This window comes from Kryptolebias marmoratus, linkage group LG3 (genome assembly GCF_001649575.2).
Source record: "Kryptolebias marmoratus isolate JLee-2015 linkage group LG3, ASM164957v2, whole genome shotgun sequence".
Classification (NCBI taxonomy): domain Eukaryota; kingdom Metazoa; phylum Chordata; class Actinopteri; order Cyprinodontiformes; family Rivulidae; genus Kryptolebias; species Kryptolebias marmoratus.
The window spans coordinates 27,538,307-27,563,739 of record NC_051432.1 but is presented as its reverse complement, the minus strand read 5'-3'; the positions used below and the strand labels follow the sequence as shown (position 1 = coordinate 27,563,739).

The window sequence follows — 25,433 nt, the reverse complement described above, 5'->3', positions numbered from 1 at the left end:
AAGCACCAGTTATAGAAAAGCCCCATCAGTGAAATGTTAGCCTTACAGACATGCATGATAACACACTCATGTCAGGATCGTCCAACAAAAGCCTCAGTGGTTTGTACACCGAGTGTCTTTTCTATCAAGACCTCCTGCTCTGTGTTTACTCTTCTCTCCATACCAAAGCACAACCAGTTGAATGATTTCACAATGTTGGTAAAAGATATCTAAGAAGTCTCTAAGTGCAGCAGAACGTAATCAGATAAGGAGAACTGAGCAGAAACCATCAAAGACGAGATGAAAATTCCTACAAAGAATAATATTTGTTTTAACACTGAAAAAATATTGTATTTTTAAAAGCTATAATGTCTGAAGAAGTTTGGTTTTATCAGCAGCGTGATTTAGTCTGTGTCCCACTCTGGGCCTGCATGACCTCATCATGAGCTCCAAACCACATTTCATCACGTTTCCCATAATCTGACAAGGAAGAGAGAAAAGAAATGGCTTCTCATGTCATACCATGTGTCACTGAATCACTTCTCTCTTTTGCAACACACCAACACTGACACAGATCCTAAGACAAACCCAATCTTTGTCATTCCTACTCAGGACTTTCTTTAAAGCCCAATTAATTATTGGAGGATCAACCGTCCCGATGACAACCTGGGCATTTAGAAGCAATAAATACTACGTTTCGGAGAAAATCCAAACAGTTTTAAATTAGTTTCAGTTCCACCTGTGAGTGGGAACACTTCACTAAATTGCAAACATGCAGTGGGTGTGAAGAACTGAAAGCTTCTGATCCAATGAGGAGTCCATCCGGCAATAAACAAACAGAAGAACTCCAGATATCTGCAACACCGTCAACGCTGGTCACATCTGACAAAATATCTAAAATATGGCTAACTTTTCATGCAGCTCTAGTAGCATTGTTGGATGTGTAGAGTCAAAAGGGTATTATGATGCCAAACTTAGACAAAACCACACATTTTTTTAAACACATAAATGGGGCTGGTCATCTAGACGGAGAACTTGTTGAGCAAAATGTCCCACCAGGAATTTCTCCTGTGTTTTACTGTTAAGGGTTGATGGTTTAAGGGTCTAATACTGAATTAGGCTGCTGAATGAAGCTCTGTTTAAACCGCATCAAAATGCAAACATTACAAGTGGATGTTAGGCTATTGGACCAATTATAGCAAAAAAGAGAAAAGATTAAACTATTTAAGATGGCCCTTCTTTATGAAAATAGTCTGCTGTTAAAGGAAAGGTTGTGCCACTCGTGGAACATCAGTGGTCTTGATTTAACAGCAAATTATGTGACAACTAAAAGTTATATAGAACTGTATATAGCCACACAGTATAAATTTAAAAAGATATATAAGCATGAAAAAAGGTCAACATAAACAAATCAGCCTGAACTAACAAGAAAATGTCTTAACATTTCAGTTTCTAATCCCCACAGTTCTCTAAACACATGAGCCTAAAATAACAGAAGGTCTGGCTGGAGGTGTTTCCAGTGAACAAAGCTCTGTAATCTCACTGTGAGAATATTTCTGAACGCCGCTCTCTGCCACGCACTCACAACGCCGTCAACTCCCTGAAAACAACCTCAGATATTACACACAGTCGTTTCAGGCATGAAAAACACCAGACAGAAGACAGGAAAACACCAAAGTTTCTACAGAAGAAGTTAGAGGTGACCCTACCTTGAATCAGGATGTTTACTTACTGTAGGAAAGCTTTTTCCTATGTTTACACTGAAAGTGTAGGAAATTATGGTCTGACAAGTTAGTGTTCCTATTAAAGCTATGGCAGCATTGACCACACATTAGCCACTGATACCAGGAGTCTGACACGTTGCTTTGTGGCTCAAAAGTAAATGTTGAAGGGTTAGAAAAGGTTCTTGTAAAGAATGGTTTCGGTATCTGAGCACTCCCTTGTTCTTCGACATGCAAAGGTGGAGATTACAAGTCTGACAGGATCGATATTCAGGAAAAACCTGAACGCTGATCCCTACAGTGAAACATGTGGATTTGTACAGGAGAAATGGTTTAAGCTGATATCTCACTGGGTTGTGAACGTCTTGCGATTTCCGCAGGGTTCTCAACTTCCAAAGGCCGAATGCTGTTCGCCCAGTGAGGTCCCACCTTAAACCATTCCTACTAACAAATCCACACAGATCCTGTCCTGAGTACTGAACATATTCAAAAACTGTTTTTACAATATCTTCTCCTCAAAATACTCACAAACCTGTTGAGGGCATCTCCAACCTTTCTCAAGTAATTTGGCACTTACATGGGAGAAACCACACTGATAATACATAATTACTGAAAAACTGGTCCACATCTGCTCATCCTCATTTTAAAAGTGTACTCCAGGAAATTTAATAAACTGTGGGGACGGCTGCCGAGGTAGGCATCACAATAATGTGCACGGCCAAGAATACAGTTTTACAAGCAGTGCACACAAAAATAGAAACATGGACATTCAAAAAGCAACCGTCTGGCTCGATGGTCAATTCTTGGCAAACACTTAGAGTTCAGTGAGCCTGCAGCTAAAATCAATGACTTTTCTAGCAATTTCAGTACAATTCAGAGGCATTTCTTCCCCAACTAGTCCAAGAGTTCCAGCTCAGTGAAACGCCATCTTTAGGTAAACTTGTCCTCTCAGAGGTGGGGTGACCACAAATCAATACAAAGTTGTTTTGAGTGACCGCCATTATTCAAAGTCAAGACTTCTCTTCTGTTAGAGGTTTTTGTTTTTCTCCCTCAGGGTTAAAATGCCTGCATCCAAAGGCCGCAAGGGATCACTGAAATGCATGAAGAAAAAGAAAATGTGAATCTAATGACATCTCCTCAGCAATCTGAAGACCTAGCACCGATGTGTTAGACACCGCCTTCCATTTTTCAGAATCTAAACAAGCAGCACGACCAGCTCTTTTCAGGCTCCGCGTTCTGGAAGGAAAACAACCCGACAGCACAGAACCTGTTCTCAAGAATGCTGACAAACTGGTGAGGCAGGCGGGGACTGAAATGTTTTGTGTTGAGATCATTATGAGGATCAGCTGTCTGCCAGAACTCCTCGAACAACTACAGCCTCAGAAATGACATTACCAGCACGGCGTTCAGGAAAAATGTCCTTATTCTGAAACCGTTTTGGTGGTTAGGTCAAAGATCACTGAAATCCTGTGCTGCCAGAGGGGCAAACACAAAACACCAGTATCTTATTGTTCCATATATACGCAAATATTTGTGTGTTGCCATTTCTTTTAATTTTATTTACATTTTATATGAGGAAATATGTTAAAAAGTTCCATACCAACTGGCATCACTAAAACTATGAAACCAAGATATGTTACGCAATTTCAAAAACGTGACATTTGTGAGTTTAATCAATGTTTTAATTCTGTAAAAGTATGTTTCTGTCCCATGACAGGACTTTACCACAGCAGCTAACAGCTGCCTCTTGCTAAAAACAACGTCCACAAAGTCACACAGTTAGGGAGGGTTTAAATAGGTCAAAATGTTCAGAACAAACAATAGATAATTCCCAAATTATGTGGCTTTCATTTACCATTAAGGACGTCAGCATGAATTCATTTCAAAGTCAAGTTTAAATTGGACTGCTCAGTTTTCATTGTTGATTTCATTACTTTAAAAATAATTTAGGTTATTCTGGTAGATTCTGGAGAGTTGTCACTTCCTTACAAACAGTCACTGAGATGGTAGGATTACTCAACTATTGCCTACAACAGTTCAGCTTCTGCAGATCACAACAGCGAGAAGTCGGTGGCTCATGAGGAGCATGTGACAGACCGTGCACTGAAATCCTGATTTAAGAAACAGAGAGGAGAGGAAGAGGAAGGAAGAGGTAACAGCAGGTATTTCACTGATAGATACTGACTTTTACTTTATACAACAACAACAACGCAGACAAAACCCAGCTTACAGATTATCACAAAGAAAAAAAAAGCTACATTTGAAATGTATTTATCATCAGTTCAGCAACTCAAACTTGCTGTTAAATAATGAACCCTTTTGTGTAACAAGAGCTCATTATTTTTGCACGAATGCCTTGGCAGTGAAAACTGCGACACAGATCAGAGCTCAGCCCCGCTGCTGTAATTATATCCTCTGGTAACTTTCCCCAAAGCTCCCACAAACCCGACACGCTTGATGGTTCGTGTCACACAGCCACCGGGGACGGAGCTGACGAGAAGCGTCCTTAAAAAGGAAAAAAAAAAAACCTCAAAAACGATACTGGGGGTTTTCAGATGAACAGTTTTATTTTCTAGGCCAATTCTTTTATCATTGAGAAAAATTTGGACAAAATTAGAGCTCAACTGATAGAAGTTTTTTGTGGCTGATGCCAATTTTTAGAACTCATGGCCGATAAACAACCAATTTTTTACATTTTTGGTCAATATATTTTGTTAGATGAAAAATACTGTGCTGGGCTACAGGAAAGGAATAGTAGGAATATGAATTTTAGACAAAAACTCTTTGATTTTCTCTTGTAATTATTCCACATGCTTCCTTTAGTCACGGCTATTTATTGCTGCACAACCAGTGTCAGCAAACCACAAAATGTTCACCAAAAACAGAGAAGGCATCTTAACGAGTGCTAACCTCAGCTGTTGCCTTTTTCATGTTTTTGCTGAAAAATGATCACGTCCACATGGTTGAACTGAAGTTTACTTTCCTCACCCCGAGGCCTGCAGCTGAAACGGAGACATGTCCTGCTGCTAATCCTGCTGGTCGGGGACATTTAGTTTCCTTCATTTTCTCTGGTCCAACGGATCAGCATGGAGGGGGACGAACCTATTCTGTCAGTACAGTTGAGCTCACCTGTGACTACAGCTTTTATTTTATAAGCCTTTCAAAATAAACTACAATGGCAGAAACAGATGCTGGGACGCCTTAAGTTGTTTCTGTTTTTGCTTTTCTTTTGGGTGGGGTGTGGGCGGAATAAATTTTTAAAAAATGATGGCCATGACAGTCACATTTAGTTTTAGAATTTTACCTAGACTTCAAATATTCACAAACCGCTGCCCATGCCTATTTCCTACTTGGTAACTAGTTAAATATGCACAGGCATGGACAATATTTTAAAAGCGACCAATACCATCCATCCATCCATTTTCTTTACCTTTACCTGCGTCTCCTTTCCGGGTCGCGGGGAGCTGGTGCCTCTCCAGAGACCGATATTAGATGATTAAAATTAGTCGGTCCATCTCTAAACAAGACAAATGCAACACAAACTGATCTACACAAACCCCCTTTAGGAGCGATTTATGATGGTTATGGTCTCACACATAAACCCAGACATTTACCTTCTATAACAGGATATCCACGGGTCTGAACCAAACTGCAAAACACCAAGAATGGGACCAAACAAATGCAGCCATCCAACAGCTTACAGGAAACTTTTTGCCAGAACTTTCATCTTTGTTTGTTTTTTTCTGTTCCATTTCCCCCACTTTTTTATAGGCTACTTTATTTCTTTAAATAAAAGCTTTTTTTTTTAAAGTACAGACTGATAACACAGTTGGTCACAGTTGAACCCAAAGACACCAGATAAAGAAACAAAAATAGCTCAATTGTTGCTCCAGAGTTAAATTATTCAATAGTGTTTAACGCAAGCCATCAAAAACAAAATGGTTCTTTTTAAAGACAAAAGCCTGGCCCTTCTGCATGGTTTATATTTCTGAGAAAGGTTGTGAAAAAATCCTGAGGTCAATGTCCTCAAGACTGATCAAGTTTAGTGAAAAGCAGAAAAACAAAACCTTTAGCAGCTGACTCAGCCTAACGAGCCCATAGCTGCTAAAAGATTTAAAGCCAATCACAGTAAAACTGAAAGATCTGAATCCAGCAGGAATAAATGGGAATGCTGTCTGCCCATTAAGCTACATTTGGTCAAATTTTCCACTTTCCTTCTACAAAGGCTCTTTTGTTTCCCCAAATAGTTGCGAGGCCTCACCAGATATCAACGTTCTGCATTCATCAGTTTCCACAAAACGCAGACAATCAGAGAAACACAGAGATGTTAATAAGACTGTCAGAGCACGGCGACGCTGAAGGTTATCGTGTCTCGTTTCTGGGCTGTGGATTTAGGCTCTGATTGCACTCACTACACCTGCAAAAAGCTGCTTCAGGAGTAATTACATTTAGTAAAACTCAATTCACAGCAGCAAGCTTTCACAGCAATAAGAAGCAACTTTAAGTGAGTTTAAGGATTACAGACAGCAGAGCTGCATGTTCAAATCACAAAACACTCAAATAAAATGGATTTTTCAGGCTTATAATTATTTCTTTCAAAAGCACTAGTAGTTAACTGCAGGACAACAGTAATTCAACAGGAAACTCATTGAAATCCTGGACTGCTGTAATCATTTGTGCTGAACAAAATAAAAGGAACTGGCCGAAGCGTTTCTCTGGCAGACAGCAGTGACAAAAGACTTCATTGTTCCCGAACGTCAGAGCAGCTCATTGGGGCCTGAAATGGTGAACCGCAGCATGAAACTGTAAAGAAGCAGTTTTAGTCTTCTGAAAGACAGCTGCACTGTTCCTCGGGGCTCAAATTAAAACTGTAAATAAATTCACTGATGGTCAGACATCTGGTTGTTTTTCTTCAACATTTCTGCTCTCACGCTGCCCGTCACTGAACGCGCCGTAGATTCACGTCTCAGAATCGAGTGAAGGTTTATTTATAGGCAGGCTATAAATACACATCCCCCCCACCTCCCACCTTGCGTCTGTCTCTTTCTGACGGTAACAAGTGATCATTACGGTGATGGGAGCGTGACGACTGCTGCTGGCTTACAGAAGGAGGCAGCGGCTGAAACTAAACGGGCTGGAAGCTGGCAGTTTGTCCCAGTTTCATGAAGTCTCAGTGATGGTTATCATGGCGGTGTTAAGACAAGCCAGACCGCCACAGACACCTCAGGTTCATCCCAAACACTTGGAAGGGCTGAGCAGACTGGTTACAAATCTGCTTCTGGGGGATTTCACTGCGAGTGGCCTACTCTGACACCTCTGTTCACACTCGGTGGGAAATTATTCAGACGAAACATCGTCATATTTCCACGACGTATGCAGATACACACACAGCCACGTCAGATGTGACGGAGCAGGTCTGCTATTTCTGACAACACTTTCAGACGTCTGGACTACATTATCAGTTTGAGCTCAGAACCATTTGAGTTGTATTTTTGTAGAGTTATCTCTTGATGAGTTTAATTACCTAACACATAATATAAGAGATCTAAAGGCACATTTACAATGATTAATGACTTCACAGAGTTCAGTGTCAGAGCAAAGACTGAATACCTGTAAATACAGTGCGCTGAAAACAGCTTCAGTGTGAATTTAACATCAGCTCTGTGTTTAATTAGGTGAAAATAATTCAACATAATGCTGATCAGACTGCTGTCCTCTGATCGACACACGCATTAAAGCTTCCAGTGACCGCAGCGAGACCAAGAACAACCAGAACAAGTATTAAACCAGAAAGAAACTCTTTTTTTTGTTATTATTATCCGGAGATCTTTGCTCTGCTGCTTGTTTTGGGTCACATCAGTTCAGTCGGAGGTCCTACAGCTGGGCTCGGGACAGATCGTGTTCAGACTACCAGACGGATGCAGATAAAAGGGGTCCAGACCACATCCAAATGTGGTCCGGCAGAAAACCTGAGGGGGGTTTAGACGTGCAACAACAACTGAGTACAATCTGATCTCTAAGGACTGTTTACATCAGGTTAAAACAACTTTGTAAAGTCTCATCTTTTACTAAGACAAACTTAACTTCAGAACCTTGGATGTGGTTCTGATGCACCACCACTACCTTAAAGACAAATGTCACAGTTCTACACAAAGATCTAAAAAGAGTTTTACAGAAAAAAGACACACCCCTCTGTGCGGCAGTTCTAACAAAACCCTGGACATTGCTCTGATAAAAAAAAAAGAAAGGTTGACTGCATTCATGTGACAAAAAGCTCAGATTAATGGCTTTGCATTGTTGTAAAGATCACCATCTATTTCAGCCTGGTTTTTTAGTTAACAGACACACATGTTCACCAGAAAGGTTTCAAGACTCAAATTCATCTGAATGATTTCAACAAGATGTTTTAGCAAGTTTCCCTGAAGGAAGACGCAAACCACAAAATGCAGTTCGAAGACGAGATTTGTTTATTTCTTTCAGTCCAAATGAGTCAAGAATCAGGAGCTTAAAAACCATGAAAGGCTTTAGGGCCAGAAGCCAAATAAAGTTAGCATATGACGAGAGAATGGAGCTTCTTATTTTAAAACAAAAAACAAATCAGAGTGGAAAAATACTTAGAGTAAAATCTAGAATCCTGAAAAGGTCTCCTCAATTAACCCTGAATGAAACAGTAATGATTCTTAAAGTATTGGGTTGTAAAAGACATTAACTGAGGCACAATTCTCACATATACTGTGCACAAGCACAGACAAAAAGTTGACTACAGCAGGACGATGTCAGCTGTATAAAAACAGCCTGGGCCGGGTGGGAACCTGGTCGAGTCAGAGCTATGAACAGGTGTACAGTCAACAGGGGTGTGGGTCAGTGGCTACGCTGGATAAGATAAGCCGCACACGACTTGTTTCTAACTGAAAAATACAAAATGACACACTGGCTTTAAGAAAACCTACCTGCCTGGAAACAAAAAAAAGTTTGGCTCCCGAAACAAAACGCTCTAAATGCAAACAAGTCAAGGTGTCACCAGCCGCTGCGGTTTACTGCAGCGAAGCTTCGGACGTTCAGACATCAGTTTCTGCTGACTGCCTTTATTTTTGATTGGAAATCCAGATTGCCTCTCGGACCGTTTAGTGGCGGTGCTGACGCGACGCGTTAAAGTGTGACATTTCCTCTCGCTGCACCTGCTGCTCCAACCATAAACCTCCGTTCGTCTCTCGTAAGGATCAGAGTTTTGGTTCAGCTTTTCTTTGTTTGGCACAATCATCTGTTTCTTTATTTACCCATATTTTTAAACACAGATTTTGTGCTACAAACTTGCCTCAGACCTCAGCTGTACGGCTTTTTCTATTTCTACAGTTAGAAACCAGAATAATCCTAACCAGGCTTTATAAGCATAAAACCAGTAATTATTCCACCTGTTGGGTTTACTGATAGTGATATATGGAAGATGGCATGTTCCAATAATTACATTTTCAGTTTCTAAATGCAAGTTCCTGTGATGTCAAACGTGTCGATTTAAAAATACTGAATGACGTACATCAGTTTGTACTGATCATCCAGCTTTTGTTTTGTTGCAATGAAGCGATCGTTAGATTCTGTCGACTCCCTGGTGAACGCTGCTCACCAACTCGCTGCAGCCCGGTGAGATACGACTTTAAAACACTTTGCTATTATCGCCTTAAACCTGCGGTTCTCAAACCACATGTGGCTTTTTGGGCCCTACGTGGTGGCTCTGTGGACTCTGAATGAATTTTATATCTACAACAGAGACGGTTATTTGGGGATTTTTCCTGTCAAATATGTAAATGATACGATTAAAACGAGGAGTGAAACCTGCTGAACAGATTACTGATTAATCTAACTCCCAGCAGTGAGCTCTTTCTCTCAGAGCCACCAGAAAAAAATATTTTTAATACCTTTAAAGTAAGTTGCTGAGAAGAAAAACAGAAAGTGCAGTTTTGCAAACATTTCACAGATTACAAGTGGTTTTGCAAAACTATGGTGAGTTAATTTGATAACAAAAATGAGATAAAAAACATAATTAAAGTTTAAGTAAATAGGGCCTCTTTATATATTTTAAAAATTCAGTAAGTTTTCATAACATATACAGCAAACCTGCCTAATATTTATATTTATTTTAACTATATGCTCTATTATCTCAAAGTGGGATATTTAAATATTTCCACAAATAAATAAGGACTCACATATGCCTGCGTAGTCCAGTGGGTTTATTTTTTTATCTGAAAAAGGGCAATAAACTATATATATATATATATATATATATATATATATATATATATTTTTTTTTTTTTTTTTAAAAGTCCCTTTCTTTACATGAATGTGATCTTTTCTTTTGATACAAAATGTAAAAACAACAAGAAATGTTAACATTCATTATATATCTTTACGTTTTTTAGCGCAGGGATCACCACCCCAAGTGTCCGAAAAAGGCTCCCCAGCAAACAGGAAGTGGCCTGCGGACCACCAGTTGATAATCGCAGTTCTGCCACATTTTGTGCATTTTATTTTGTGGTTGAAGGGGCGTGAATTTAAAATGTTATTTCACTGTAAAGGTTGCAGTAAAACCCCTGCAGGGGAAATGGAAGCAGATAATCAGTGAATTACTTTTCTGTAATTAAAAATAAAACACAAGCGTCTCCTCTTTAAGGACTTAAGGAGCCTGTTTTCAAGAGGAGCAGCAAAGATGAACATGTTTAGTAAAATCCATCCCATGTCTGCATGCATTTCTGCAGGTAAATAACACTACATGATGTTACAGATGATGTCTAAACCCCGGGGTGAATCTGAGGACACCAAATTCCCAGATTATTCCCCTTCCTGCTACATTTCTCCTCCCCTGCAGTATTGCGTCCCTCCCTCTGTCTCCATCTAGACTTTGCCCCCCTCTCGGGTCATTTGTAGCTCAGGAAACGGATCGATAATGAGTTCGGATTTACTGGCTAAGTGCTCACCTTGGATACCTCGGTACCACTCGGTCCAGCCGGGGTTTTTATCCGGATACAGCGGAGTCAGGTTTCACATGTCCGAGGCGCTCAGGGGGAAAACGACTTGTAAACTCAACGAGATGACTTAAAATGGGTGTAATCTTTTAAAGTTTCATGGCGTTTGTTAACTGTAAAGAAGCCACATGGCAGAACAATAAGCCCTAATTGAAGTGGTGAGAATGTAAATGTGATTTAAATCGGCTAATTAGCTATTATGCTATTAACTTTAGCTAATGAAAACTGACTTGCAGAACTAGCTTAACTTGTACAGCAGGTATGACGAAAGCGGGCTAAAAATGGTTAAAGCCGATTCAGTTTTTTAAACCGTTTTTTTAAGCTTTAATATGACTTTAAATCAAATTGTACAGAAACACCGAACTGTTCGGAACTGAATCACAGTTGGTTTAAAGTCCGATGACATCCCGATAAAACGGCGACACGTCAGAAACGGCTTACCGGGAGAAGGGGGCGTCATTTTGGTCCGAATCCACCGCAGAAAACGAAGGTTTAAACGTAAAAAACCCCGGTTTTAGTCCCGTTTTTCTGACCCAACGAGTCGTTGGCTCGTTCGGTCTGTTGATAACCGTCAGACTGGAGCCAGTTCCTTAAAGAAAAAAAAACGTTGCTTTGCTGTGAGGCCAGAGCAATCGAACGCAGCTTCCGGATTGGTGGAGCACCAACGGGGATCGACCGATCGATCGATCACTCGACGGATCGGTTGGTCAGGCCTGAAGCAGAGGAGACAGATGTGAGATTGTAGCTGTAAAAAAAGTAAATAGCTCCGGAAGTGGTTAAACATTGTTTTCCGGGCTTTTCGTTAGATTTTCTGTTTAATGTAACAGTTTCAAGGACTTTGCGGCTAAATTTTTAAACTTAAAAGTCGTGTTAGTTAAGGACAAAGCTAAAAGGAAATTCATACCGAGCAGTTGAGAATGCAGATCATGGGAGAAAATTGTTTTTTTTTTTAAAGTTCCTATGTCCAAGCTACACTAAAAGAGATGTGTATCTCATTACATATCATCAACTTTATTTAAATAGCGCTTTAAGACCAGCCACAGCTGAAACAATGTGCTGAAAATCAGTAATAAATAGAGTCAAATAAAAGAATAATCTGAATGATGACATAAACATCAATGTTATGAACTCATGGACTATGATATTTAGGATTTGATTTTGTTTTGGGGTTTCATTTGTGGGTACAAGTTTATTTAGAAAGTTTTTTCTACTTCCTGCTCCCTTTTTGCCCAGTTGTGTGTCATCTTGATGAGCTTTGATAGATTTTAGGATCTGCGGATTAAAGATAATTAGTAAAATTAGATGAGAGAAATAAATAAATGAAATTCAAAACAAAAACAAACTCGAAAATTCTCTTCAGTTTTGGAACAGCAGCTTCCCTTTTCAGCTCTGGATCCACAAAGACAGGTCGAAGTATAGAATTTTTAATAAAGCCATTTAAACTAGACATAATGTCAACACTAATTGTCTCGGCAACTAACATACTATCTTTTAAATCCATGTACGAATACAGCTTTTGTCTCTTTTAATATTTATGGCAAAAATGCAATCATTTTAAAATTATTTTGGTTTCTGAAAAACGTCACATGATTCCCATTAGGAACCACTGAACTGGAGGTGCAGAGGACCAAAACACCTGTGGACAGGTGCAGAAGTCTCAGAGGGAGTTAATGAAAACACTGAGGCTCAAAAGGTTGTGCAACAAATTAATAAGTTAAGGGTAGCATCCTTTTTTTCAAGGCCAGTTTTATTAGTTTGGTCTTTAAAATAATTCTGTTGGACCAAAATTCAAAAGCTACGACAGATTTTGAGCCATTTTTTCCCCTTTTTATTACTTTTGTCAATTTCAAGTTATTTAAGCAACCTTTGTGGGTTTTTCCTTCTTTAAAGAAAGGGTTACAAACACATTTTCCTGCATCTGTTTATGACAGACGTATAAAAACAGGTTAATGTTGCCATCTAATGTTGGTAGAAGGGAACTACACTTGGGTAAACCTGTGGGTGTGTTGTGAAAAGAAAAACATCAAGATTATTCCTGATATTGTAGTTATTAAAAGCCTTTTTTTTTAATTTTTATCCATAATCTCATAAAGTCTCATTTCTCTTTAGGTTTTGAAATACATTCAGAGTTTGTAGTTGAAGCAATCATCAGTTATGTCAGAACAGCAACCAGCTTTCACCTAACCAACATATGCCGGATGTACAGTATGTGAGCCATATCGAACGATTACGGCATGTATCTCATATTTGTTTCAGGGCAGTAAAACCCTTTACAGCACTTAGTGGAACAGTACAAGTTAGTTCACTGGTCTAAGAAGATAGTTTGACATTACAGCAACAATAAAGAGCAAACGCAGTCACTGTTAAATACTTCGAAATGGAACAAGTCCTGTACTTCACATGTGACTCCTGTCACACAACAGTTTGATGGAGAAGGCGAGGTCCACTGTGTACGCTAACAGCGTAATACTGGAAACCACCGTCTCCATGATCACCAGCTCTGTATGATTGCCTTGGTTGGTTTTTTGTCCGTTCAGCTGCAGAATCTTAGTTAAACAAATCACCGTAGCCATCATGTACAGCAGCACCCCGATTAGGCTGAAGCTCGCCAAAAATCTGTCAAAAGGCAGGAGGCATCGCCCCGCAAAGTCTCCTAATATCACCACCAGTGTGACGAGAGACATCAGGACACAAACGCCGTATGACGTGCATGACACCAATATCTGCCAAGGTTGTACTCCGACGTTCAGGTCAAAGACGATCACAACCAGAGGGATCATCTGAACACCTCCCCACAGTTGGAGAGTCTTGAGGAGGCCAGGCGTGCTGCCCATATAGCCTCTTTGTTCGTCGGCTTGTCCTCGGAGCACAAAAAACTCAGAGGCATAGACCAGGGCGGTGAAGCCGGAGATCACTGCAGCTGCCACAGCACGGGCTGACACTTTCTGATGATCCATGACCATCCAAGGGAATATCACAGAGGAGCTGAAGCACATCAGCGCTCCCAGCACCGCCACCGTCACTGTCAGGTTCTTCCAGGATACTGGGATGAGGCTGTGAAACTGAATGGTGTTGAGAAGGTGTATAAGTAGGGTGAGCACGAAGAAGAAACACCAGGTAAACATACAGAAGATCCTGAATATGCCGAAACTGGAAGAGCTTGTGTCTTTGGACTCTAGTGAGGCCACAAGGCTGAAGACTGTGCAGCTGGAGAGAATTTCCAACGTTCGCACTATAAACAGCGGACTGGTGAAGTCTCGGGCCTCCAGTACAATTACAGGCATCGTCCCAGTTTTAAATCAGTTTTGGTGTCTCAAATAATCCCACAGTTTCACTTCTTCCTCTAGACTCATACAAAAAAAAAAAAAAAACGTGGTTCCAAAGATCGGTTTTCAGTAATCAAGTTGAATAAATGACCAAAAATCCACCTGGTACCGAGTCCTAAAGAAGTTCTTCTCTAGAGTCCATGAAAACAGGCAGTCCAAATGGGTCAAAAACACAAGAATCACTTGAAGCATCAAATCCGTTTTCGGGGTTCTTTGTTTCTGTGCTTCATCATCTTACAGAAACACTTGAATAACATCTCTTGGATTGTAGCTGTGAAGCAATGCTGCAGAGGCTAAGCCTCGCCTACTCATCGACTTCGGTTTTGAGGTTGAAGGAGCTCACTTTTAGTCTCACTAGAGGTACGTGCAAATGACCACAACCAAAAGCAAATGCAAACAAAGCGAGCTTCCTCCTTCTCCAAGTTCTCACGAAGCGCAATTGTTTTGCTCCTGGGCGCAAGCAGTAAATTTAGGTCCTATCTGAGTTGTTAGGAAATCTTTGAAACTGCATGCGGCATATTTGTTTTAGGATAAGATTTGTTGAGGGTTGTAGATCATCTGAGCGTTGCTCTGTTGGTTCAGTTGGAGGGTGTGTGCCTGCTCGTCCCCAGAGAGATGAAGAGCATCTGGTTTCCCTTTGCAAATTCACATGTGGAAAAAAACAAAAAACGATTTTAGTTACGTGACAGGGGTGTCTGTTCCAGCAGCAGATAGTAAATCTTTTTAACACATGTATGGGAATTCTTTTGTTTGCATGAAGAGATGCACGTACAGTCAAAATGACTGAGGTACAAAAGTGTGTTTGATTTATTTCACAGGATAGGTGTGAATATGAAACATTCAGCAACAAAAAAAGAGTCCTTTAAGGATCTTTGTTGACTGTTGTGACTCAGGTCACTTCACCTGAACCTATTTCTGTGTTGTGGCAAAACCCACCGTTTGACTTCTTGACTCATTGATCGGAAGGAAGTCTCTGAGTCATATCAGTCATATCAGTCATAAAAGAAAACAGAAAGTCTACCCACTTTTAATTCTAGGGTTTTAATGATCTGGTCTTTCCCAGGTTCTAAATATATTCAAATTTATTATCAAGCGTACAAAAAGACTCAACACATTCCACCAGGCCATCACTTATTAAACCAAAATAAAGCCTAAATGGAAAAGCTGTGTGTTTCTGCTTCTACAGGACTTCAGAGGTTCAGCTGATCAGCATCAGAGGGACCACCTGGAGAAGAGCAGCAGGTTTTGCTGCTCCTAAAACAATGCCAAGATGGAAAGACATCAGCAATGGGGCCAGAGAAGCAACTGTTAATGTGTGTGTTAATACAGAAAAGCCAGTAAGCTTCAATCAATCATTTTACTTTTGCTGCTCCACTGAGAAGCAGCTGGAGGCCGTCTTTACGACCGTTCCAGCAGGTCTTCGAAACCTGTGAACTTAAAAAGACCGCAGAGAGATGCGGGCGGCGCCGGGACACGCCCCCTTTGTCCGCTCGTTATTCTGCACCATCATATTTGCAAAGGCCAAACGGTGTCTGAGCGAAGTGGAAAACATTTAAAACAGCTGCATCATTTTTATTTGTAAAACACCAGAACTGAAAGAGTGTGGGCTTTCCTTTCCCTTGACATTAAATGTTTCTGTACAGTCACTCATTTCTCATATTGGGTGGGCCCTCCTGTGGCAACAGAATGATTTGCAGCTTTTCAGTGGCTACAAATAACCCAACAAAACAAAAATGATCAAAATGCAGTTCAAAGAAACTTAAACATTATCAACTTTTCACTGACAAAATGCAGCGTTTCCACCTTAATATGCAGACAAAATAATTCACAAAAACACAACCGAGACATACACACATCTAGATTTATTTTATTAAATTTTGTGCATCTTTTTTTAAAAAACAAAAAGATTCTGAAAGGGCAAAATGAATGAATAAAGTCGTTATACAGCAAGAGAAATCACAATTTTTAAATCCTGAGCACTGACTGCTGAAATTTACTAAAAAAGCTGAAACTGAGTCGTTAAAGCTAAAAAGTGCAGAACACTAGCTAAAAGCTCAAAGAAGTAGAACACTACATAAAAGCTGAAAAAGGAAACTCCTAGCTAAAAGCTAAAATGAGCAAAAGGCTAGCTAGAAGCTAAAAGTAGTTGGATTGCAAAGATTGCACAGAAAAAACAATTTGACTGAAAATGTATGAAGAAAATGTCAAAGGTGTTTGTTTAAATTGATTTAGCATTTTCCTCATAAAGCATAAGTTTTAAATAAATTCACCTTTTTCAACGAAGCCTCTGGATGAGTAAAATGTGTTGCACAGCATCCAGAAGATCAGACCCCCGCTTCTGTATTTGAGCTGCTTGTTTTTTTGTGGTTTTAGTTCACTGGAGCATGAAACAGAGCCGTCATGTGATGTTTACCAGCTGTTTAGCTGCCGACGTGGTGACTGTGTTTGACTGGGAATAAAAACCTTACAGGAGAAAGTACTAACTGCTGTTTTCAATGGATTTACTCTCATTTATATGGATAGAAAATGCGTTTAATTAACAGTAATTTATCAGGGGTGGGCAATCCTGGTCCTGGAGGGCCACTATCCTGCATGTTTTACCTGTTTCCTGCTCCAACACACCTGATTCAGAGGTTAAATCACCTCTTCATGTTCTGCAGAAGCCTGTTAATCACCCATTGATTCAAATCAGGTGTGTTGGAGCAAAGAAACAAGTAAAACCTGCAGGATGGTGGCCCTCCAGGACCAGGGTTGCCCACCCCTGGCTTTAATGATAAATAAAAGTGATTAGGCTGTAATTTAAGATGCTGTAAGTTTTGTTTTAGTTACTGTAAAAATAAAGATGCTCTGCAGTAGAATGGCTTAGTATCACATAAATAATTCTGACAAATGATAATCTACAATCCTGCATTTTGTTAAACATCACTTGTCGAAAACATCCGTTATTCTAAAACGAAGCCAGATTTGATGAACGACGATGTAAATGTTGTTTTCTAACTTCTGACAAGGATGTTTGTCCATGTTGGACATTCTGTGTTTTGGACAGGTTTGTAATTTTCTACTTTTTCTATTTTTGGAGAAACTCTGCTGGTTTGAGCCTTTGTTTATTTCAAGTCAAACTTAGAGGAAAACATTTTCAGAACAGAATGTGTGACGACGTCAGGCACCTGTCTGAAGGCACTTCTGTTGAAAGTCTTGAACTGTTTTAGCAGGATGCATCTGCAAGCTTGCAGTGGCAACAGAAAGCACAGTTTCACTCCGTGACAGGAAGTTTTAGAGCTCTTGAGTTGACTGTTGCTGCCATCTGAAATGTTTTTTATATCCTATTTTGGTAATATAGTTCATGCACCATCTTCTGGCAGTACAAAACCAGACTTTCAGTCACAAAACAAAATCTTATCTTTGATCAGCATAAAAAAAAAAAAAAAACTGAATGCAATTGTGCCAAAATGTTTAAAATTCATTTCATAATTTTTTTTTCTCCACGAACTTGATAGGAAACGGCTTTATTAATATTGACACAAACAGAACAAGCAACATAAGATGTTTTTAAAAATGAAAATTAATCATTTATAAACTGAGTTTGTTCACAAATGTGTGACACAAAGTGTTAACAAGGCCCACATGCACAGGTTATATGCAGTAAAATGATGAATTTTCTAAGATTAAACTAACATTTTTAAAATATTTGACAGATGTTAGAAGCATGTAGTCTAATTAGTATCCTTGGTGAAAAAAACAGAGGCTTTATAAACTTACTGTTCATGAAATAACACTTGTGAGAGTTGTTTAAGATGTCAAAATTTTATTTTCTGTTTTAAACATCCTTCCTATTCCGTTACAATCCTGGCAAAGAAAAGTTTAAACCTGTTTTAGTCAATTTCATAGACAGAATCAAACTTGTCTCAACTTTTTATAAGATTCTTTAAAAACTTTCTGTCTTTCATTAATGTGTTTCAAGTTGTTTAGTTTATATTTAATGAGATAAAGGAACAGATTAACAAGATCAAGGTGCCTCTTCTTGCACTCAGGTCATATTTTGCTTATGTGTCTCTTAGTATTTTGTTATTATTGTTAATAAATGACTAACCTGTTTAAGATATAAACTCAGGGATTGTTTCACATGTTTTAAGAGGCACAACTGTGAACTTAAGTATGGTTCAAATGTATGGCAAAGCAAACTAGAGAAATTGCATTTCCTGCGAAAATGCAGTGTGAATGCTTTTTTGCTGAATGATTTGACTGAAAGCTGCTGAAGAAGCTGAAACTGTGCTGAACTGTTTTAATCGCTGAAATGTCAATGCAAGTTGGTTTGAACAGTTGAAGCTGTAGCCAGAAACAGATGAATGATTGCTGAAAGTTGCTGAAGAGGCTGAAACTAGGCAGAACAAACCCTTAAAACTGCAGAACAATGCTTAAAAATAACAGAAAAATTCTTAAAAACAGCAGAACAATCCTGAAAAATAGCTGAAAGAACCTTGAAAACATGCCAAAAAGCAGATCAGAACCTAAAAACAGCAGAACAAACCAATAAAACACCTGAACAAACTTTAAAACAGCAGAACAATCTTTAAAACTGCACTTGGATAGTTTTTTTAAACTGAGATTATAAAAAAAACTATCCAAGATATCAATGCATATGCTTAAAAGCATTCACACACTGATCATTCATACTATTTCTTCATAGAGGCTATTTTTCTTTTTAATGCTTTAAAACTGAAGGAAAAGTTGTTTTTCATCCAGTCTTTGAGTTGAAATCACATATGAAAGTATTGTTTTCCTCCTGGTCTGACGGGTGGATGAATGGATGATTTTCAAAGTCTGGTCCATCAACATCTACGTAGCTTTCTGTCATTCAGAGGAGCAGACATGGCTGTACGTTGGTGAGGTGGTTTGGTTTACCTTCCTGTGCAGAGCTGGCGAATTCTCCCCGTGCATGTGTGTGTTTTTGTACTTAGAAGTACTCATACAGGTTAAAAACATGCACGTAAGTTAGTTTGTGGGTAAATGTTTGTTGTGTGGGCCTCTGGTTGGTCCCGTGACGGACTCGTGAAATGTCCAGAGTCCACTCCACTTCTTGCCTCAGCAGCTGACAACACCCCAGACCCCACACCCACTTCGAAGTGTGGAAATCTTTCAGCAGCTTGACCGTTTGAACCAGACAGCCAAATAAATGGCTTTCATGTGCTGACGACATGTCTGTATCAGCTGCAGATAGAGCTGCAGTCTGAAAAGAGGAAGCACGATGTATTGGGCCAGGTTGTCAGGTTGGACCACAGCTTGATAAGAAGGAGTAGTTCCTTAAAAGCTTGTTTTCCTGGCCTCTTTGGTGATGATAAGAAGGCTATAAACTGCAATGAGGTACCCGAGTGGTGGCAAAGAGAAGCGAGAAACTTAAGATGTTCGTTTGTTCCGGTTTTCTGGCCTCTCTTCGTTGCATTTAAAAGGAAAAATCACTATGTGACTTGCTACCTTATCTTCTAATGGTTGTGTTTAAATAGTTGCAAGCATTTAAACTGTCCAATTTATGTGCATTTGCTTAAAACAGAAGCTGATGAAAAACAGGACTCTGAGTACTCCTCAGTTTGGAAATGATAAACCTTTACACTGTCTGAACTAATTGAGAAATGCAACATTTTTAATAGATTTAATAGGACTTGGTCTTATTCAGTGTACCAAAACATGCAAACACATTTAGCCTTCTAGATTTTAAACCAATTTTAAACCTTGCTGGTGTCACTAATCTTAAATTAGTGCAAATTGGACCAGTTGAAGCCTGTTGAGTTTGCAGGTTTTTTTACATTTATATGTTTTTTTTTCTCTCTGCATACTCCGGTTTCCTCACACAGACCAAAAACAGGCATATTTGTTTAATTGGCTCTCTAAATTGGCCCGAGGTGTGAGTGTATGGGTGAAAGGTTTTATGTTTCTGTGTCGGCCCTGTGATGGACCAGCGGCATGTCCGGCGTGTTCCCCGCTAAACACCAGCTGCCTGCGACCCTGACCCAGATAGAAAAGGATTAAATGAGGTAATCAATGGGGAAAAAGCTAAACAAAACAATGAAACAACATTAATATTGGATACTCACATAATGAAATTAAAGCTGGGTTTATACTTTGCGAAAAGTGTAAAGTGACTTTTTCGCACGTACATTTTTTACTCAAATAGAAACTACACCACAGAACTCCTGGGAAGCCCTCCCTCCGACAGCATTGTGGCTCGGGTGCATAAACAAAAACTAAAATAAATTATGAAGACTATCATGTATAAATCTCTGAAATCATATGATTCTTACCAGGGTTTAAATTTAGCTAAATACAAGATCAGATTATAAAACACGAGAAGTAAGAGTGCTTCAGTTTGTTTGTGTTTGTGGGCATTTGTTAATGCACAAAAGCTTGCAAAAGGTCTGGACTTTGAGACATTGCAGCACTTTCTTTTGTATTTCAGACTTTCTGTTGCAGATTTGTGTTGAGCTGCACTGTTAGGCCAAACAGCTTTTTGGATCAGTAGATGAACAAATTCAGACTCCCTTTGCTGCTATAAGTGCTATAAACAATTACAAATTAAATAGTGCCTACCTTTAAAATAGGATTTGTTCCTGTTTGCACATGTTTATTTATTTATTTTTATTTATCCAAGTGATCTCATTAAAAGACACAGGGTCTGATTCGCAGGAGAGGCAAGTTTCCGGTTAAGCAGAGGTTGAAATATTGGCCAATCTGAGACTGATATAAAAAGGAACCTGTGGTGCTTGCATGTTCAGTTAAGACTCTACCTCCACATCGATTCTGACTTGAGACAGATTTTGAAAACAACTAAACAGAGCTTGCTGTGGACGGCCAACGTAAGTACTCCCTTGTCTGCAACAACTAAAAAATTAATCATTATAAAGGGATGTGGGTTTTTTTTTGGGATGAGGCTGTGAAACTGAATGGTGTTGAGAAGGTGTATAAGTAGGGTGAGCACGAAGAAGAAACACCAGGTAAACATACAGAAGATCCTGATTATGTCGAAACTGGAAGAGCTTGTGTCTTTGGACTCTAGTGAGGCCACAAGGCTGAAGACTGTGCAGCTGGAGAGAATTTCCAACGTTCGCACTATAAACAGCGGACTGGTGAAGTCTCGGGCCTCCAGTACAATTACAGGCATCGTCCCAGTTTTAAATCAGTTTTGGTGTCTCAAATAATCCCACAGTTTCACTTCTTCCTCTAGACTCATACAAAAAAAAAAAAAAAACGTGGTTCCAAAGATCGGTTTTCAGTAATCAAGTTGAATAAATGACCAAAAATCCACCTGGTACCGAGTCCTAAAGAAGTTCTTCTCTAGAGTCCATGAAAACAGGCAGTCCAAATGGGTCAAAAACACAAGAATCACTTGAAGCATCAAATCCGTTTTCGGGGTTCTTTGTTTCTGTGCTTCATCATCTTACAGAAACACTTGAGGTTGAAGGAGCTCACTTTTAGTCTCACTAGAGGTACGTGCAAATGACCACAACCAAAAGCAAATGCAAACAAAGCGAGCTTCCTCCTTCTCCAAGTTCTCACGAAGCGCAATTGTTTTGCTCCTGGGCGCAAGCAGTAAATTTAGGTCCTATCTGAGTTGTTAGGAAATCTTTGAAACTGCATGCGGCATATTTGTTTTAGGATAAGATTTGTTGAGGGTTGTAGATCATCTGAGCGTTGCTCTGTTGGTTCAGTTGGAGGGTGTGTGCCTGCTCGTCCCCAGAGAGATGAAGAGCATCTGGTTTCCCTTTGCAAATTCACATGTGGAAAAAAACAAAAAACGATTTTAGTTACGTGACAGGGGTGTCTGTTCCAGCAGCAGATAGTAAATCTTTTTAACACATGTATGGGAATGCCTTTGTTTGCATGAAGAGAGGCACGTACAGTCAAAATGACTGAGGTACAAAAAAGGGATTGGGACTGAACAGCTGTGTAGCCTGAAGAAAACCATTAATCAGTGAGGCTAAATGGACAAAAGGCTTCAATTTGCTAGGGAGCATAAAGATTGGACTCTGGAGCAATGGAAGAAGATCATGTGGTCTGATGAGTCCAGATGGGTGCATCAGGATAAGAAGAGAGGCAGGTGAAGTGTTGCCTACTGTACAAGCCTGTGGGGGCAGTGCTATGATCTGGGGTTGCTGCAGTTGGTCATGTTTAGGTTCAGCAACAGTATGTGCTCAAAGAATGAGGTCAGCTGACTACCTGAATATACTGAATGACCAGGTTGTTCCATTTTCACCACAGAGTCCAGACCTTCACCCCACTGAGAATTGTTGGGATGTGCTGGAGAAGGTCAGACTCTACCAACATCAATGCAAGAGCTTGGTGAAAAATTAATGCAACTCTGGATGGAAATAACTCTTGTGACATTGCAGAAGCTTATCGAAACAATGCCACAGCGTTTCAGTTGAATTGTGGTCTGGACTTTCAGACATTGCAACACCTACTTTCTGTTGCAGATTTGTGTTGAGCTGCTTCATGTACGTCAATGATGCACTGTTAGGCCAAACATCGTCTTATACAGAAACAGCCTCACATCTGAAACTAGAAGAAGAAGTTTCTTCTTTACAGCAGCATATTATGATCATGCATTAGAAATGAACAATAGAGTTAAAGTTCTTGCTATGATCATATTGGTTTTGTTCCTCTCTAATTGTTTATTCTTTCCCACAGATGGCAGGCCTATGGGGGCTCATGCTCCTGTTTTTGGCGTGGAGTCCTCCTTGTTTCTCATCCAGTCAGCTTCATTGGTTCAAAACAGGAATGTGAAACGGCCCACTTTGTCCCAGGGTACAACCTGGGTGGAGAAGGCTTCGACATTGTCACAATGGAGAGGAAAGGTGCCTACGTTATCAACACCGAATCGTGGAACCTTGGAAATGACACTTGCAGAATGTACTGGAACAACTACATGAACGGAGAGAAGCAGAAGGTCCCAGCTGCTGTGGTGGACTGGAGAACCCTCCCCAAGTGTAGCTTGAAGGTCTCCAGTACACTCTACGATTCTGTCGAAACTATGGTCAACGATTCAACATCGTCTGTGTCCAACGACTGGAAGATTGGTCTAAATGTTCCAGTGGACCCTTCAGTTTCTGTCGGGGTTGGTTTTGGAGGTTCCCACTCTGATGCAGCTCAGTTTGGAATGACAAGGTCCAAACAAGACCGTTACACATTTGTTCGCCATTCTGTTTACTGTAACTTCTATAGGTGAGTATTAGGACAGATTACTGTTGTAAATTTCTATGTTTATTAGATGATTAATTAAGAAAACTATGTTCCTAATGAATAACAATCATGGTAGCAACATCATCATCACTTATTTTTCTGCTTTCTGTGTTCCACAGCTACAGGTTGATGGCAAATCCTCCTTTAAGTCAAGAATTTCTATCAGCTGTGAACTCTCTTCCTCCCTATTCTTATGGAACGGCCTCGCTGTATCAAAACCTGATCGACACTTATGGGACACATTACATCACACAGGTGTCTCTAGGAGGGGCAATAAAAGCAACAACAGCTTTCAAAACCTGCAAGGCAACCATAAGTGGGCTGTCTGCAACAGAAGTTAGTGATTGTTTGTCAGTTGAGGCCTCAGTTAGCTTTTCAAACATTGCTAGTATTAAGGCCATGACCCAGTACTGTGAGGCAGAGAAAAAGAAACTGTTGTCTAGTCGAAGTTTCAGCTCTGAGTTTAGTGACCGTATCACAGAAGCAACTGGCGGGGACAAAAGCGATGTGTTATTTCAGGAGGGATCAAACCCCCATTTTTATAACAACTGGATAAACTCTCTGAAAAAAATACCTGATGTGATCCAATACAGCCTGAAACCCCTGCACACCATACTGTCGACTAATCATCGAGCCAGAAATGGACTGAAACATGAGGTAGAACAGTACATCATGAAAAATGCTGTGTTGAAAAAATGTTCCGAATCCTGTCAGATTGGACACAGATCCAGCAAAAGAGATTCGTGTGCTTGTGTGTGCAACAGTGACCAGAATATCAGGTCAAACTGCTGCCCTGCTGGGAAAGGTCTTGCAACATTGAAGGTGTTCAATCTTTACGCTGAGAAGCTTTATGGTGATAGGTGGACTGAGACAGATGGTAGAGTGGTCGTTTCTTATGGTAACCAGATAAAACGCACTGATGAGATAACAGATAATGATAATCCTCGTTGGCCAGAAACATTTGATTTTGGACCCATTGTCATTACCATGAAAAACAAAATAAAATTTTCTGTTTATGATGCAGATTCTTCTTGGAACAGTGATCTGCTTGGTGAATGTTCAATCGATCTCCGTAATGGAAGAGTGTCCAACAGCTGCATGTTGAATCATGGTACCTTCTTCTTCACCTATAAGGTAGAGTGTGCACCGAGACTCGGTGGCAGCCAGTGTCAGGAATACATTCCCTCCCCCATGAGTCCGTCTTTGGCCAAGGTTTTCTACACCAGGAACGGGGTTCTGGCTGGAGATTCAGGGAAGAAGTTTCCTAAGTCAGCCGCTCAGCCACCGTTCGACCAGCTGTGAGATGAATTCATAAGAGAATAAGGATTTGATTTCATAACATTTTGCTTCAGCATTTTTCAATGACTTTTTTTTTCTATTTTTAAAAACAATGAAGTTCAAAATGTCACACATGTAGTATGTGACTGTTACAACATAAACTGTTAATCTCCTTGTTTCTTGTTTTTACCTGCAAAATCTTGCAATAAAGCATAATCAAAGACAACATGAGTCTGTTTCTTGTGTAACAAAGAAATCAACTTCTTCCAGTTAAACATATTTTCCGTTCTTATGTGATTCAAACTCAGATTAAGAAACATGTTATTACAAAAAGCATAACCAGTATTTTAGAAACATCGTTATGTAATATTTTGTAAACCCCGTATTTAATAGGAATAACTTGCAGTAAATATCTTCCCTTCCCTTTAATCTTATCAGTTTCTCACATCATTGTGAACAAATAGTGACTGACTCATCGTTACAGAGTTGCTTCATTTTTTTGAGGTTTGTGTGGTTTTGGTAATGCACAGCTTTTTTACTGTCCCACCTCAGCAGCTCAGTTTAACAAATGTTAAATGGGTTATTGCAATACTTTGATTATTTTCTGTTTCAGCCTCCAAGTTTTAAGGTGCTTTGGGTTGCTTTGTCCAAATACATGACCCAGTATTACACCAAGCCTTGTTAGTTTTTTTTAAATGACCTCACATTTGACTCTAGAATACCTTGGTTAGGGATCAGGACATTGGCCGACTGGTGGCTGGATCTGTGGAGCTGCAGAAAGGCAAAATGCATCATAGGGTCAACAAGAGCAAGGATCCAAGGAGAAGATGAGGCTGGAGGACATCTGCATTTAGCTGTGACTGCTGGAAACAGAATGCTTG

At 39.8% G+C, this 25,433-nt stretch overlaps 2 protein-coding genes and 1 pseudogene across 4 annotated transcripts in view; 1 reads left to right on the top strand and 2 right to left on the bottom strand.

Moving 5' to 3' along the window:
- LOC108245513 (testis-expressed protein 2) overlaps positions 1 to 11,430 on the bottom strand; it is a 29,195-nt gene extending 17,765 nt beyond the window's left edge. For 2 of the 3 annotated variants that reach the window (XM_017432485.3, XM_017432487.3), the window contains exon 1: positions 11,159 to 11,430. The gene's annotated coding sequence lies outside the window, so the exon portion shown is untranslated. Of the gene's footprint in view, positions 1 to 1,688; positions 2,081 to 11,158 lie in introns of those variants that run through there. The other variant, XM_037974575.1, reaches the window with a different exon arrangement.
- Positions 11,431 to 12,764: 1,334 nt separating this feature from the next.
- Positions 12,765 to 16,394, bottom strand: LOC108245497 (myeloid-associated differentiation marker homolog). The gene is made up of 2 exons (XM_025009616.2): positions 16,314 to 16,394; positions 12,765 to 14,678 (listed from the first exon to the last, which is right to left on the bottom strand). The coding sequence occupies exon 2, from the start codon at positions 13,999 to 14,001 to the stop codon at positions 13,114 to 13,116; it is 888 nt and encodes a 295-aa protein (XP_024865384.1). The 5' UTR covers positions 14,002 to 14,678; positions 16,314 to 16,394; the 3' UTR covers positions 12,765 to 13,113.
- A 6,349-nt stretch (positions 16,395 to 22,743) lies between these two features.
- On the top strand, positions 22,744 to 24,629 carry LOC108245496 (annotated as a pseudogene).
- Positions 24,630 to 25,433: the final 804 nt, after the last annotated feature.

Bases quoted from the DNA above. Each gene is read 5' to 3' on its own strand.
- LOC108245497 (XM_025009616.2), bottom strand. From the start codon at position 14,001: ATGCCTGTAATTGTACTGGAGGCCCGAGACTTCACCAGTCCGCTGTTT.